Raw genomic sequence first — 13,080 nt, 5'->3', positions numbered from 1 at the left:
ACGCACGCACGCACGCATACTGCCCTGGAAAGCAGAACCTTTCTTTTGCAGGCGACTTAGTTTGAAAATAGTCATACCCAAGAGGAAAACCAGCATGCGTGAGCTTTGCAAACCTGTTGTCATCAAGGATAATACTAAGACTGAAAATCATGAGTATTTTTTTTTTCTGAAGTCATAATACCAGGTCATTCTCTCCTGCCTCCCACACTTAAAGAGGACCTGATGTTGTACCAGGAAAAGAAGATTGCACCATTCGTGATGACAGGTCAGCAATGCACCGCAGCCCAGCGGCTCCATCCTGGGTACATGTATTGTTCAAACAAAAAACAATTCGGGGTAGCCCACATGTCAGCCCACAAGCGTTTTAGGTTCAGAGAAGGAGATATATAAGGAAACCCCGTAGACACAAATGAGATGGGAATGATCTCCTTTCACAGTGTGGAGAATGAATAGAAAGGCACTGGGGTTCAGCAAAAGGACTTACCTTTTTAGACTTTTTTCGTAAGGTGTAACCTCTGTACCACCCTAAACAAACACAAAGTTGCAACAGTTAGAGAAGGAGGAGACATCACAGGGCCCCCACAATACCTTCCTGTCCTGCAGAATTCACTGCCTTGCAGATCCAGGGAGATCACTTTGTCACCAGTATTCAGTAACCCTAACACTGTGGAAATAGACTGGGAGGTTCCAGAATGGGTCTCGAAACCGCCAGGCTAGTGGCCTTCCCAAACACACCGCCAGCTCTCTCATCTCCGTCGGCTGCTAGAGATCCCGAAGCGGTCAATCTGAAGTTAAGCAGCACAGTCCCAGGAGGGAACATCGTCCTAGGGACCACTCATCCCGGAGTGGGCTCCTTGGGGATACACTGCCCTATCTCTCCCTCTAAGTGATAAGGAGAGGGGTCCCTGCCAAGTGCACATACCAGCATCCCCAGATCATCAACAAGTGCCCCACAACAGAGCATCTATTGAGCGCTAACTTCCTCCCTCCTCAACCCAGAGACGCTGTGTCCCGGAGCAGCCTGTGATCTCACAGAGAGCTTCTGTGGCAAAGACTAAGCCCTCCGCAGGAAGCACCAGGCCCAGAAACATGAACCCACCTAGCCCCTGGGATCTGGCCTAGACTCAAGTTCTCACTGCCTCCATGTGGGGAGGAAGCTAAAGCCAGGCTTTCTATAATAGCTAGCACGATATAAATGCTAACCGGAAGGGACCATTTGACGGCAGAGCAGCTCCCTTGGCACCTCCCATCAAGTCAAGGGCAGAAACTGTCCCTGCAGGAGCTCTGGGGGTGCAGGGCCAGTGACCAGCCTCCCAATAGCCCCATCTCACGTGACGTCGTGGCTGCTTCCTTACACTCCCAAGTCACCCTGGCCACCTTGCTCAGAAAAGTCAATCCAAAGCTCAGACACATTCTAACTCTGCCCACAGGAACACAAGGACCCGGTCTGAGAATTTCAGGAGCACCCCAAAAGTGCAAGTTGGGTAAATTCCCAGAGAATAACCAAATATTAGAGTCTTACACAGTATCAGAAACTCAAAGCTCAGAAGCTAGCGATGTCTGAGTGAGCTCAGAAGATTGCCCCACTAGAGAGCAAATCATGTTACCAACCCGGGGCAGGGAGGGTGATCACAGACCAGAAAGTGATGCAGTGGAAATGAGCAAAGTCCTCAAGGGATTATTAACAGATGCTTTCTAAGCATTCAGAACAGGAGATGGACATTCCCAGGATCCTTGCAAAGACCTAATGGTGACCGCTTGGCTTTCTTGACAATGGGACTCAGAGATCGACTGGGAGCCCTGCAGATGCTAAGTGTCTAGATCTCTGCTGCACATGTGGAGCTGATCTCTGAGAGCCATGCTGTCTAAACCTCGCTGGCTCCTGCGTGCCGGCCCAGAACCTGCGTTCATCTAGGGCGGCGTTCACAGACATTGCAACAGAGAAAGAGGGGAAGTCGATGCAGTCACCAGCCCACATCTAGAGCCAAACCAAAGCTATAGTTACTCGGTTTTAAGGACGGTCTTCCATCCCGTCATTATAGCCTTCCCACATCTTCATTATGATCGTGCCCTTTCTTTTCTGAAACTGACAAGGGATGGATGTTCTAGAACGTATATGGAAAGACTGCACAGAAACAAGAAAAAGACAGAAGCCAAGTAAAAAAGAGTCATACTTATCAACAGTGTACAAAAGGAGTCCAAGGGCTTACCACGTATGAAGAGACGGCTCCAACCTAATAATAATCAAATACAATTTTACTGCACAAATTTTAGTGGTAAAAATGGTAATGATGTAGGATATAGGCACAGCCCTGGGCGCTGGGGGAGAGTGGAGCCAACAGCAACCGAAAGGCAGCAGCCATCCCTACCTATCAGAACTATCCGTCCACACAGCTTGCAACCAGCACCCCCAACCTGGGAATGCATCCCTGGGGAAGACATGCGCACACCCATCTGTGCACGGCGGGATGGATGCACAAGGCTCACGGCAGCAGGACGCAGAGGGTTGCAAGTGGAGGAAATCCAAGTGCCCAGAACTGAGAAGGCTGTGGGTAAAACACAGGGGGCGCACACACAGTAGTGGGAGCTGTGACCTAAACATATACTAAAAATACACAGGGGTGCATCTTAGAATATAGCTCAGAATAACAAAGTAACAAACACACATAGAGCTACACCCACATCTATATGCATGAAAAGTACACAGGCATGCCACACAGTACAACACAGGCAAACAAAAAAATCCACTTAAAACACAAGTTAAACGGTTTTCTGTGGGAAGAGGGAGGAGAGAGAGATGAGCCACGGGAATAAAAGGTAGGAAGTCCTTTTGGTTTTTTAATGTTATAATAATAGAGGGAGTTTCTTTTTTAATTGCCTTCCTAGGCAAAATGAAAATCTATCCTGTTCCTCCCCAAGATTATTTGCATTACATTCTTCCTTCAACCAACTGAGCCCACACACTGTGTGCCAGAGACTGCACTGGACAGAGCAAACTAGAGAAAGAGATGGGACCCAGTCTCTGCCCTCCGTGAGCTCACAAATGGGAAGACCCCCTAAGACAAGCAGGGGCCAAACCACGTTGCAGGGCAGAGATGTCAGCATGAAGGAGAGAGGACATCCCTGCCCTGGTCTCTCACAGGGGAGGGAGGGGATCTAAGAGAACATAGTCCTGGCTGCTCTAAGGGGAATGAGCAAGAGGGGGTGAGGCTAGGAGCAGGAGGGTCCACGGTCAGTCAGTAGCAGTACTTCTCCCAGGCAGGGCTCACAGATGGTCTCTATGGAGTCAACTGGCATGCTCCCAGCAAGAGTCCCGCACCTCAGAGACAGGTAAGGATGGGCAAGACACAGCCCTGAAACTCAGGGGGCACAGAATCCACCACAGGAAAATGGAAACCAAGTCAGCGAGCCCCATACAGCGTTCTCAGCAGAACAACAGGAGGAACACACGCACATCCATGTCCAGGGGTGGTGCCAGGAGGGGACAGACCAGGCCGAGCGAGGGAGGCCGGAGGCAGGCAGCAAGGAGCTGTCACCCAGACAGGTGAGCTTGGACTGGGTCTTCAAGGAGGACTTGTGGTCAGTCAGATGGAGGAGGGTGGAGTCACGCCAGGCACAGCAGCGTGTGGACAGGTGCATTCACTGCGCCCTGAGAAACCAGGCAGCAAACCCAGACATGCACGAGGAAGCAGCTGGACTTTCTTCAAGGATGGACAGGTGAGGACCACATCACCGGGTCCTGGGATCTGCCCAGTTCACAAGTAGCTGCCTGAAGATGGACAGGACGTTCATTTGTGTCAGGTGTACGGTGTCCTGTGCCCTGTGCCCTAAGTACTGAACGGCAAGAGAGCCAACTCCAGAGGCGACCAAATCCTGTCCTGAAGGACAGCATCCACGTGCACGGTGGGCATTCTGGAGAAAGAACCAACAGGTGTCCTGCATGTAACATTTTGCAGGCACCACAGGGGCAGACCCAGCCCCACAGCTGGAGGCTCTGGAAGCAACATGACCACCCTCAGGTAGACAGTAACCACAGCTACGGGGCCCTTCCATTGGGCCAGGGCCAGGTGGCCAGTCAGCTGCGACCAGTCACAGGGATGCTTGCTGAGTGGAGGCCGGGCTGGAGGGCTCACAGGTCCTCAAAGAAATGTGAACCTTATCAATTTGACTGCCTCTTCCAATCTGTCATGGGTTAAACTGTGTCCCTCAAAATAGATGTCGACGTCCTCACTGTATCTGCGAACATGAACTTATTTGGAAATAAGGTCTCTGCAGACGATCAGGTTAAAATGAATTCATTACAGCAGGCCACAAACCAAAATGACCGGTGTCCACGTACACAGGGAAAGCAGAGACACAGGGAGACTGCCACAGAAATGAGAGTGCTGTATCTACAATCTAAATGCCACCAGAAAAAATAAAATAAATAAAATAATAAATAAAATAAAATAAAATAAAATAAAATAAAATAAAATAAAATAAAAGCCACCAGAGACTGTTGGCAAGCTGCCAGAAGCTGGGGAGACGTAAGGAACAGCACCTCCCTCAAAGCCCTTCAGGAAAAGCAACCCTGGGCAGCCCCGGTGGCCCAGCAGTTTATCACCGCCTTCGGCCTGGGGTATGACCCTGGAGTCCCAGGATCGAGTCCCATGTCAGGCTCCCTGCATGGAACCTGCTTCTCCCTCTGCCTGTGTCTCTGCCTCTCTCTCTCTCTATCTCTGTCTGTCATGAATAAATAAATAAAATCTTAAAAAAAAAAAAAAAAAAGGAGAAGCAACCCTGCAGATGCCATGATTGCAGATGACTGGCCTCTAGAACCCGGAGAGACCACGCCTCTGCCGTTGAGGCTGCCCAGTGTGGTCCTTTGTTATAGATGCCCCAGGAAACTCGCGCTATCTCACAAGACCTTCAGTTAACAGATGCTGAGACACAAAAAGGAAGTGAGGTGCGGGGCACCTGGGTGGCTCAGTGGTTGAGCATCTCCATTTGGCTTAGGGAGTGATCCTGGGGGGTCCTGGGATCAAGTCCCACATCGGGCTCCCCGTAGGGAGCCTGCTTCTCTGTCTGCCAGTGTCTCTGCCTCTTTCTGTGTGTCTCTCATGAATAAATAAAAAATAAATAAAAATAAAATCTTTAAAAAAAAAAAAAAGAAGTGAGGTGCATTTTGTAAGAAAACACATCATTACCCCCCTTAAAAAATACAGATATTTTCAGTTCCAGTGTAGTGGCTGAATCAAAAGATTAACTTCCTAATCTTTGCACATTGCCTGCAAGATCCCTGACGTATGGCATCTAGCACCCAGCGTGGAAACAAGCAGGTGGCAGGATCGGCACATGCCCTCGGCCACTCAAGAGTCACTTTATAAACACGGGATCTTGGCTCACCTCTCCTGTCTGGTTGAGCCAGGACACTGCTTAATGGCAGGGACGTGCCCTCAGTGACCCCTCCATGCTCCTTCCACCCCCACAGTGACCTGGACACTGCTTCTTCTTTGTCCTCTGCTCCAGGCCTTCATGAGCCTGCGAGAGGGAAATTAACCATAACTTAAAGGTAAATTTGTTCTTTGAACCTTACTATAAAGAGTGATCATCTAGAATTTATATTCTCTGCAGAAAGCCAAGTAATATCCTGAAAAGGATCACACAGAAAAGGAAAATTAAGTTTGACAAACAGAAATACATTTTCTTAGAGGAAACGTAGGAGGGGAGAGGAGAAAAAAAAAAAAAGGCCAAACTCAGATATGAGCCGTGAAACTAAAATAGAACAAAAGGAAAGAGCAGAAAAACAATTATTCCACTTTTATTTGATGAATAAAGACACCAAGTCTCCCAAAGTCAAAACTACTTTCCCACAGGCCTTTCTCTGATCAGATTCTGATTAAAACCAAAATGACAGTTGTCAAAGAAAAGGAATTTGTTTTGCGTTAGAAGGTCTCTACAAAGACTGGAATAGTTTAATCAGAATCTGGAAGACTGACTAGCCCGGAAACTAAATGCTCAATGAGGAAGCCTCTACCGTGATGCTCCCTATGCAATTTTTTTTTAAGTCAAATGTATGCAAGGATCACTGGCTCATCCTAGGATCCCACTGCTTAAAGAGTACATTCTCCTTAGGAAGCAAAGAACAAGAGATGACAGTCCCCACATACCCAGGCCAACCGGAAATTGCTATCTATTCGGGAATGACGTCATTGCCCAGTGTTTATTAACCAGGATTTCAACTTCAACTGAGAGAGGGCAAACATAAAAAAGATGTAAGAGCATTTTTCCCTTCAGATCAGTAAAGCGTCTGAGATGAGAGGTCTGATCCTTAACCTCTACTTAATTTCTCTGTTTCCTCTCAAACATTGGCAATATATACTGAGAGCAGATAAGGCAATCCAACTGTCAGCTATAAAAATTGAAAACAAGCAGAAGGCACCCATCACAACTACTCATTCACTTAAGGACAGGGTCTGTTTTTGCAGAGTTACATCTGCTTCCAGGCATACGCCACTAAAGCTGATTTTTTTTTTCCCCAGTAGGAAGATTTTAGGGTTGAAGATGCAAATGGACTGGAATTCTAAGTCTGAACACAACACAAGGGGAAGTAAGGGACATGGCCATGGGTGTTTTAATAGGTTTGTGCTTCCCGGAGGTGTCTGGGAGGAGTACCAGAGGAACAAGCTGCAGCCTGCCTAGTGCACGGAGGCTCACAGCTGCTTCACTCGTGCGCAAAGTAGATTCTGCAGACTGAGTGTGAAGTCCAGTTTGCCAATCACTGTGGGATGGCTGCACTCTCCTCTCCTAGCCCCACCTCCTACTGGAAGGGTTTAGCTAAATTACCACCCTCAAAGCAATTTTTCTATTGAAACGATCCATTTTAATCAGTTCTTTTCATTCATCTGCTATATGGGAGTCACCCTTTCCAGCAGGAAATAAAGCCACCAACGCTAATTACACAATTTTACAAAACTTCCAGATCCGCGGAGTCTCAGAAATCAAGCCCATCATTGCTTCCCTTCTGTATGTGCCACAATAACCACAGGGTAAAAAGGAAGGGTGGGCCGTTCTAATGCTATCCAAAACACTAAAGATAAAAACTGATTGCATGGAGTGCCTGGGTGGCTCAGTCGATTAAGCAGCTGTCTTGGGTTCAGGTCATGATCTCAGGGTCCTGGGATCGAGTCTTGCATCAGATACCCTGCTCAGCGGGGAGTCTGCTTCTCCCTCTCCCTCTGCCCCCACCCCAGTCTCATGCGCGCTCTCTCGCTCTCTCTCTCCTTCTCAAATAAAGCCTTTAAAAAAAACAATTTGAAAAAAAAGTTGTGTGAAAATCCAAAGACACTGAGAAACTACCATCACAATAGTGTACTTACTAGATTTCTAACCTATTGGACAATGATTGCTTCGCTGGCCCACATCCCACACAGTTGTCACAATGTCTGTTCACCCCTAAGAAAATGGGGTCAAAGAAAAAAAGAAACAGTTTTGGTTCCTCTGTTAACAAATCTAAGTGAGAAAGTAAGAAGTCTCACCACCTGCATTAAACACATCAAAACAGTAACTTAAACACGAAAATGTCTTAAATGTATTTTTTTCATAGTTTTCCAAGTGGTCAGTTACAATCAAGATCCACATACGTTTGCAACAAAGGAACCAAAGTGTTGTTGTTTTTTAATGAAAACAGCTATTTCCACAGAAAACTTTAGAGGTGAAAAATTAGAATTTTTAGCTTTAATTTCATCTTGAGTATATTATTCGAACAATGAAGAGACCTCGCCACAGCCCTCCCCAGAAATGGCATCCCTCACACAGGAAGACGGATCACAGGCACAAGAGTCACGAGGACACCTATTTCTGAAACACCTGAAAACGTGCAAACTGCCCAAAATGGTAAGACACCAAAGTTATACGCACCTTCGTATGTTTCCAAGATGTGCACAGTGTCTCCTATTTGCAAAGAAAGCTCATCCGCTCCCCTGGCATCGTAGTTATAAAATGCTGCGAAGGAGAAACAGAGGTAAGAAGACATTAGTAGAGGTCGAAGTGACTTTGCTGGCTTGTGTCTGCTTGTTTTTCATGCTGAAACACATTCACTCTGCCTAGATCAGCCTCTCTGATAACCTATAAGTAGCCTTTTCTTTCAAGACACAAATATTTCTTCAAGTAGACGAAGTTCGGAACACCATGCAACTGGGATTTGTTTGTTTGTTTTTTAAGTGTGGCCCTGAAGCACTCTAGTGGATCAACACAGTGTGGTGGTGGCACAGAAACAGACACAGACCAAGAGAACACGGCGCAGAGCCTGGAAATAAACCCACACTGACATGGTCAATAGAGATGATGGGAAATCTGCCGTTTTAAGTAGCTTTAAGTGTCCAGCGCGGCGGCAGCAGCATTGAGAACGTTGTACAACCATCACCACTGTCACCTTCCACACCTTCTTCATCCCTCCAAAGAGCAACTTCACGCCCACGGAGCAAGGACCCCCGTCCCTTCCCCGCAGCCCGAGGACGACCTCTATCCATTTTGTGTCCCTAGGAACAGGTCTGCTCTACCTGCTTCATAGAAACACCATCAAACTATAGTGTCCTTTTTCCTATCTGGTTTCCTTGACCTAATACTTGAAGGTTTGGGCATGCTACACCATGTATCAGAACTTTGTTCCTTTTTATAGCTGAATAATGTTTATAATAGAAAGAAAAGTGATACTGTTAACATTTTAATTATCACTTCATACACTGTATTTTCCATTAATGCACTTCCTGAGGGGTACCGGGGTTGCACAGTGGTTGAGCATCTCCCTTTGGCTCAGGGAGTGATCCCGGAGTCCTAGGATCAAGTCCTGCATCGGGCGCCCCACAGGGAGCCTGCTTCTCCCTCTGCCTGTGTCTCTACCTCTCTCTGTGTGTCTCTCATGAATAAATAAATAAAATCTTAAAAGAAAAATACATTTCATGAAATACTTTCTAACTATGAATCAATTACACGTGGGCTGAATAACTTTAGAAACCAACCTGATTTTTTAAATTATCATATAACAAAAAAATAAATAAATTTTACAAGAAAAATAAAATAATCGTATAACCAATGCTGATACTAAGCCAAAAAGCTTACATTACAATCAAATAGGCAAAAATATGTCCAACATTGTAAGAAATTCTTTAAACTGGCAATAACTCAACAAATCTCTGAAATCACCAATGCGTATCCTGACATAAAGCAGTTCCTATTCCTTTCAGATAAGCACCTAAAAAAGTAATACCATTAAATGGAGACCACACTTTTGCTCAAGCATGATGAGATAAAGGTAACTATCACAGTGGAAAAAGGACATTAGGAAGTGTTTAAGATGCTAAAATACTCAAGTAGTCTACTCTCTTAAAAAAAAAAAAAAAGTAAGAAAAGAAAGAAAATACTGGAGAAAGAATAACAAAGCTGTAGTCATCAAACCAGTATGGTGCTGGCACACAGACACATAGGTCAGTGGAAAAGTATGGAGAGCCTAGAAATAAATCCATGCTTATATGGTCAATTAGCCAACAACAAAGAAGGAAAGAATATGCAACGGGAGAAAAAACAGTCTTTTCAACAAATGGTGCTGGGAAAACTGGACCACTTTCTGGAACCACAGACAAAAATAAACTCAAATAGATAAAGGACCTACATGTGAAACTTAAAACCATAAAACTCCCGGAAGAGAGCACAGGCAGTAATTTCTCTGACATCGGCCATAAAAACACATTTCTAGATATGTCTCTTGAGGCATGAGAAACAAAAGCAAAAATCAACTACTGAGACTAAAAAAAAAACTTCTGCACGGTGAAGGAAATTATCAACAAAACAGAAAGACAAACTACTGAATAGGAGAAGATATTTGCCAATGACACATCTGGTTAAGAGGATGGTATCCAAAATATACTATAAACTTATACATCTCAATACAAAAAAAAAAAAATATCCAAAGAAAAAATGGGCAGAGAACTTATATTTTTTTTTCCCAAAGAGGACATACAGATGCCCAACGAATACATGAAAAGATGCTGAACAACCCTCATCATCAGGGAAATGCAAATCAGAACCACAATAAAATATCACCTTATACCAATCAGAACAGCTAGAATCAAAGAGACAAGACGTAACACATGCTGGGAAGATGTAGAGGAAAAGGAACTTTTGTGCAGTGTTGGTTGTGATGTAAATTGCATCCACTGTGGAAAATAATATGGAGGGTTCTCAAAAAACTTAAAATATAAACATCATGGGGCGGCTAGATGGCTCAGTGGTCGAGCATCTGCCTTTGGCTCAAGGCATGATCCCGGGGTCCTGGGACCGAATCCCTCATGAGGCTCCCTGTGAGGAGCCTGCTTCCCCCTCTGCCTGTGTCTCTGCCTCTCTTTCTATGTCTCTCATGAATAAATAAATAGAATCTTAAAAAAAAAAAAAATCATATCCAGCAATTCCACTACTGGGTATTACCCAAAGAAAATGAAAGCACTAATTCAAAAGAATATATGCACCCCTGTGTTTATTAGAAAAATAAACAGCATTATTTACAACAGCCAAGATACAGAAGCAGCCCAAGTTTTCATCAATACGTGAATGGATAAAGAAGATGCACTATATATACACAATGGAATATTGCTCATCCATAAAAAAGAATGAGATCCCTTCCATTTGCAACAACATGGATGGACCTAGAGGGTATTATGCTAAGTGAAATAAGCCAGACAAAGACAAATACCACAAGATTTCACTTCTATGTTGAATCTAAAAGACGAAACAAATGAACAAAGAAACTAAAAAACAGATGCATAAATACAGAGGTTGCCAGAGAGGAGCTGGATGCAGGATGGTTGAAACAGGTACAATTAATGGGCACCAGTGTGGTTCAGTGGTTGAGCGTCTGCCTATGGCTCAGGTCATGATCCCAGGGTCCTGGGATCGAGTCCCACATCGGGCTCCCCGCAGGGAACCTACTTCTCTCTCTGCCTATGTCTCTGCCTCTCTCTCTGTGTCTCTGATGAATGAATAAATGAAATATTTAAAAAAGAAAAAGAGGGATCCCTGGGTGGCGCAGCGGTTTGGCGCCTGCCTTTGGCCCAGGGCGCGATCCTGGAGACCCGGGATCGAATCCCACATCAGGCTCCCGGTGCATGGAGCCTGCTTCTCCCTCTGCCTATGTCTCTGCCTCTCTCTCTCTCTCTCTGTGACTATCATAAATAAATAAAAATTTAAAAAAATTTTTAAAAAAAAAAGAAAAAGAAAAAGAAAGAAAGAAAGAAGAAAGAGGTACAACTAAGAGGTACAAACTTCCAGTCATTAAAACAAAAAGAAACAAAGAAAGAAAAATACAGTGATACAGTGATGCTCCTCCTTTCCAATGGATCTTACTTAAAAAGAAAGCAGACCAAATGTAAAACTCATCTTCAAAATTCTGATCGTCTCATCCATCCATCTTGAACACCCTACCAGATGAAGTTATTCTCACTGTGTCCATCTCTAAAATTCTCCTTGATCATAGCATGTGCAAACTCCTCCAGCAAGCATGGTGTGCCTTCCACCAACCACACAGTATGGGCCTTAGGAGGGTCCCTGTCCCTGCTTCTTCTCCCTGAACGACAGTAACCAGCCTGTCCCACACCTGTATGGGCCAACTTACCCCCCACCACCACCATCGACCGGTCTTCCAACCAGGTGCACCTGTTCAGAAAGCCAGGCTCACTATGTTTCTCTCATCAACCCCTTCTCCAAACGTCTCCACCACAGCACACCTGCTGCTGTCTGCCCCATACCTGAGCTACCCGTGGCTAGGAAGGCAGTGTAGGCCTAGGTACCTTCCCTGGTTCCCATGTCCACCCGGCAGACAAAATACACAGGTAACGTTTCTATGCCTGAAGATCCGAGGGACCTCCAGCAAATGACCTATCCTCTCCATATTCACCTTTCCCCATGAAATAAGCCTCTTGATATCTACACCTTGCATGACCATGTGCATTTTGTGTCTTAAAGACAATGATGCCACTGGCAGATTTGGTGATTGGAACACTGGGTGTCCTGCAGTGAACACTTAGTAAATAATAAAGACTCTAATTGTGGTTGGGAGCATTTTGCTGTTACTGCAATAAAGACTTCTAACACTATCAGAATCCTTTTTAAAAAGCCAAAGCGAGGAGATAAACACACGATCAGAAAAATCCTAAAACATCAAAAAACATGCATGTAGAAAATTCTATTTTCATAGGTATTTTCCTCTATTTCCACCAAAATTCATAAAATTTAAATGTCCTCAACTGACATAAATGGCTATTAGTAGTTATTAAGTTTATTTAGCATTTTATGGTGAAGTTTAACGAGAAATAACTGCATTAGGTAAAGGAAGCTCGGAGCATATGCCAGCCTTTCCTGGTTCAGCATAACTATATTCCTAAGCCTTTAGGAGTCATAAATGCGTTTCTCACAGTTCTTAACAGCATCCCTGCCAGCATGCCTATTCTGTTAGAGATGTGCAAAAAATAAACACATCAAAAATAATAAAAATAAAGCAAAATGAACACGTCCACTATAAACACATCCAGGCTCATGTGAATTTGTAAGGCACATACATAAAAATCTCTAAGTACCTGCCCTCTTCCTCTCTGAAAAAGGCAGACAAAACCAGTTGTGGGAAGAGGAACTTCAAATTTAACTATGAAATGAGCCTTAAAGACCCGATTTTATAGATGAAAGGGGAAAAGGCCTCTGAAGGTTCATGCCTGGGGCCCCAAAAGACACAGAAGAGCTAAGACCACTATAGTGGCTGCGCAGCCTCTGGCCCTTTGCTCTTACTATCACAGCCTTAAAAATCTTTCAAAGGCAAACTGAAACACTTTACTACATAAGATTATCGGCCAAAGGAGTGGGAGGGAGGGAGAAGTGTGGTAGATAGAATGATGTCCCCCCAAAAGACATCCACATCTGAATCCCTGGAACCTGTGAGGTGTTACCTTACATTGGCAAAGGGGGCCCTTGCAGGATTGTCCAGGGTAAGTATTTCAAGTGGGGATGCTAATCCTGGATTATCCAGGTGGGACCAGTACAATCAGAGGGGTCCGTGTG

General features: G+C 44.9%; 1 protein-coding gene across 2 annotated transcripts in view; it reads right to left on the bottom strand.

Annotated features, from left to right (window-relative positions):
- The window catches only part of DOCK1 (dedicator of cytokinesis 1), a 493,779-nt gene that overhangs the window by 430,424 nt on the left and 50,275 nt on the right, over window positions 1-13,080 (bottom strand). For both annotated transcript variants that reach the window (XM_038579104.1, XM_038579105.1), the window contains exons 2-3: window positions 7,900-7,983; window positions 485-525 (exon numbers count right to left, since the gene is read on the bottom strand). In XM_038579104.1, the coding sequence (XP_038435032.1) occupies window positions 485-525; window positions 7,900-7,983 (125 nt within the window). The remainder of the gene's footprint in view (window positions 1-484; window positions 526-7,899; window positions 7,984-13,080) is intronic.

The sequence above is a fragment of the Canis lupus genome, chromosome 28, assembly GCF_011100685.1.
Source record: "Canis lupus familiaris isolate Mischka breed German Shepherd chromosome 28, alternate assembly UU_Cfam_GSD_1.0, whole genome shotgun sequence".
Taxonomy (NCBI): Eukaryota; Metazoa; Chordata; class Mammalia; order Carnivora; family Canidae; genus Canis; species Canis lupus.
The sequence above is the reverse complement of the archived record's forward strand: the minus strand, read 5'-3'. Positions and strand labels throughout refer to the sequence as shown.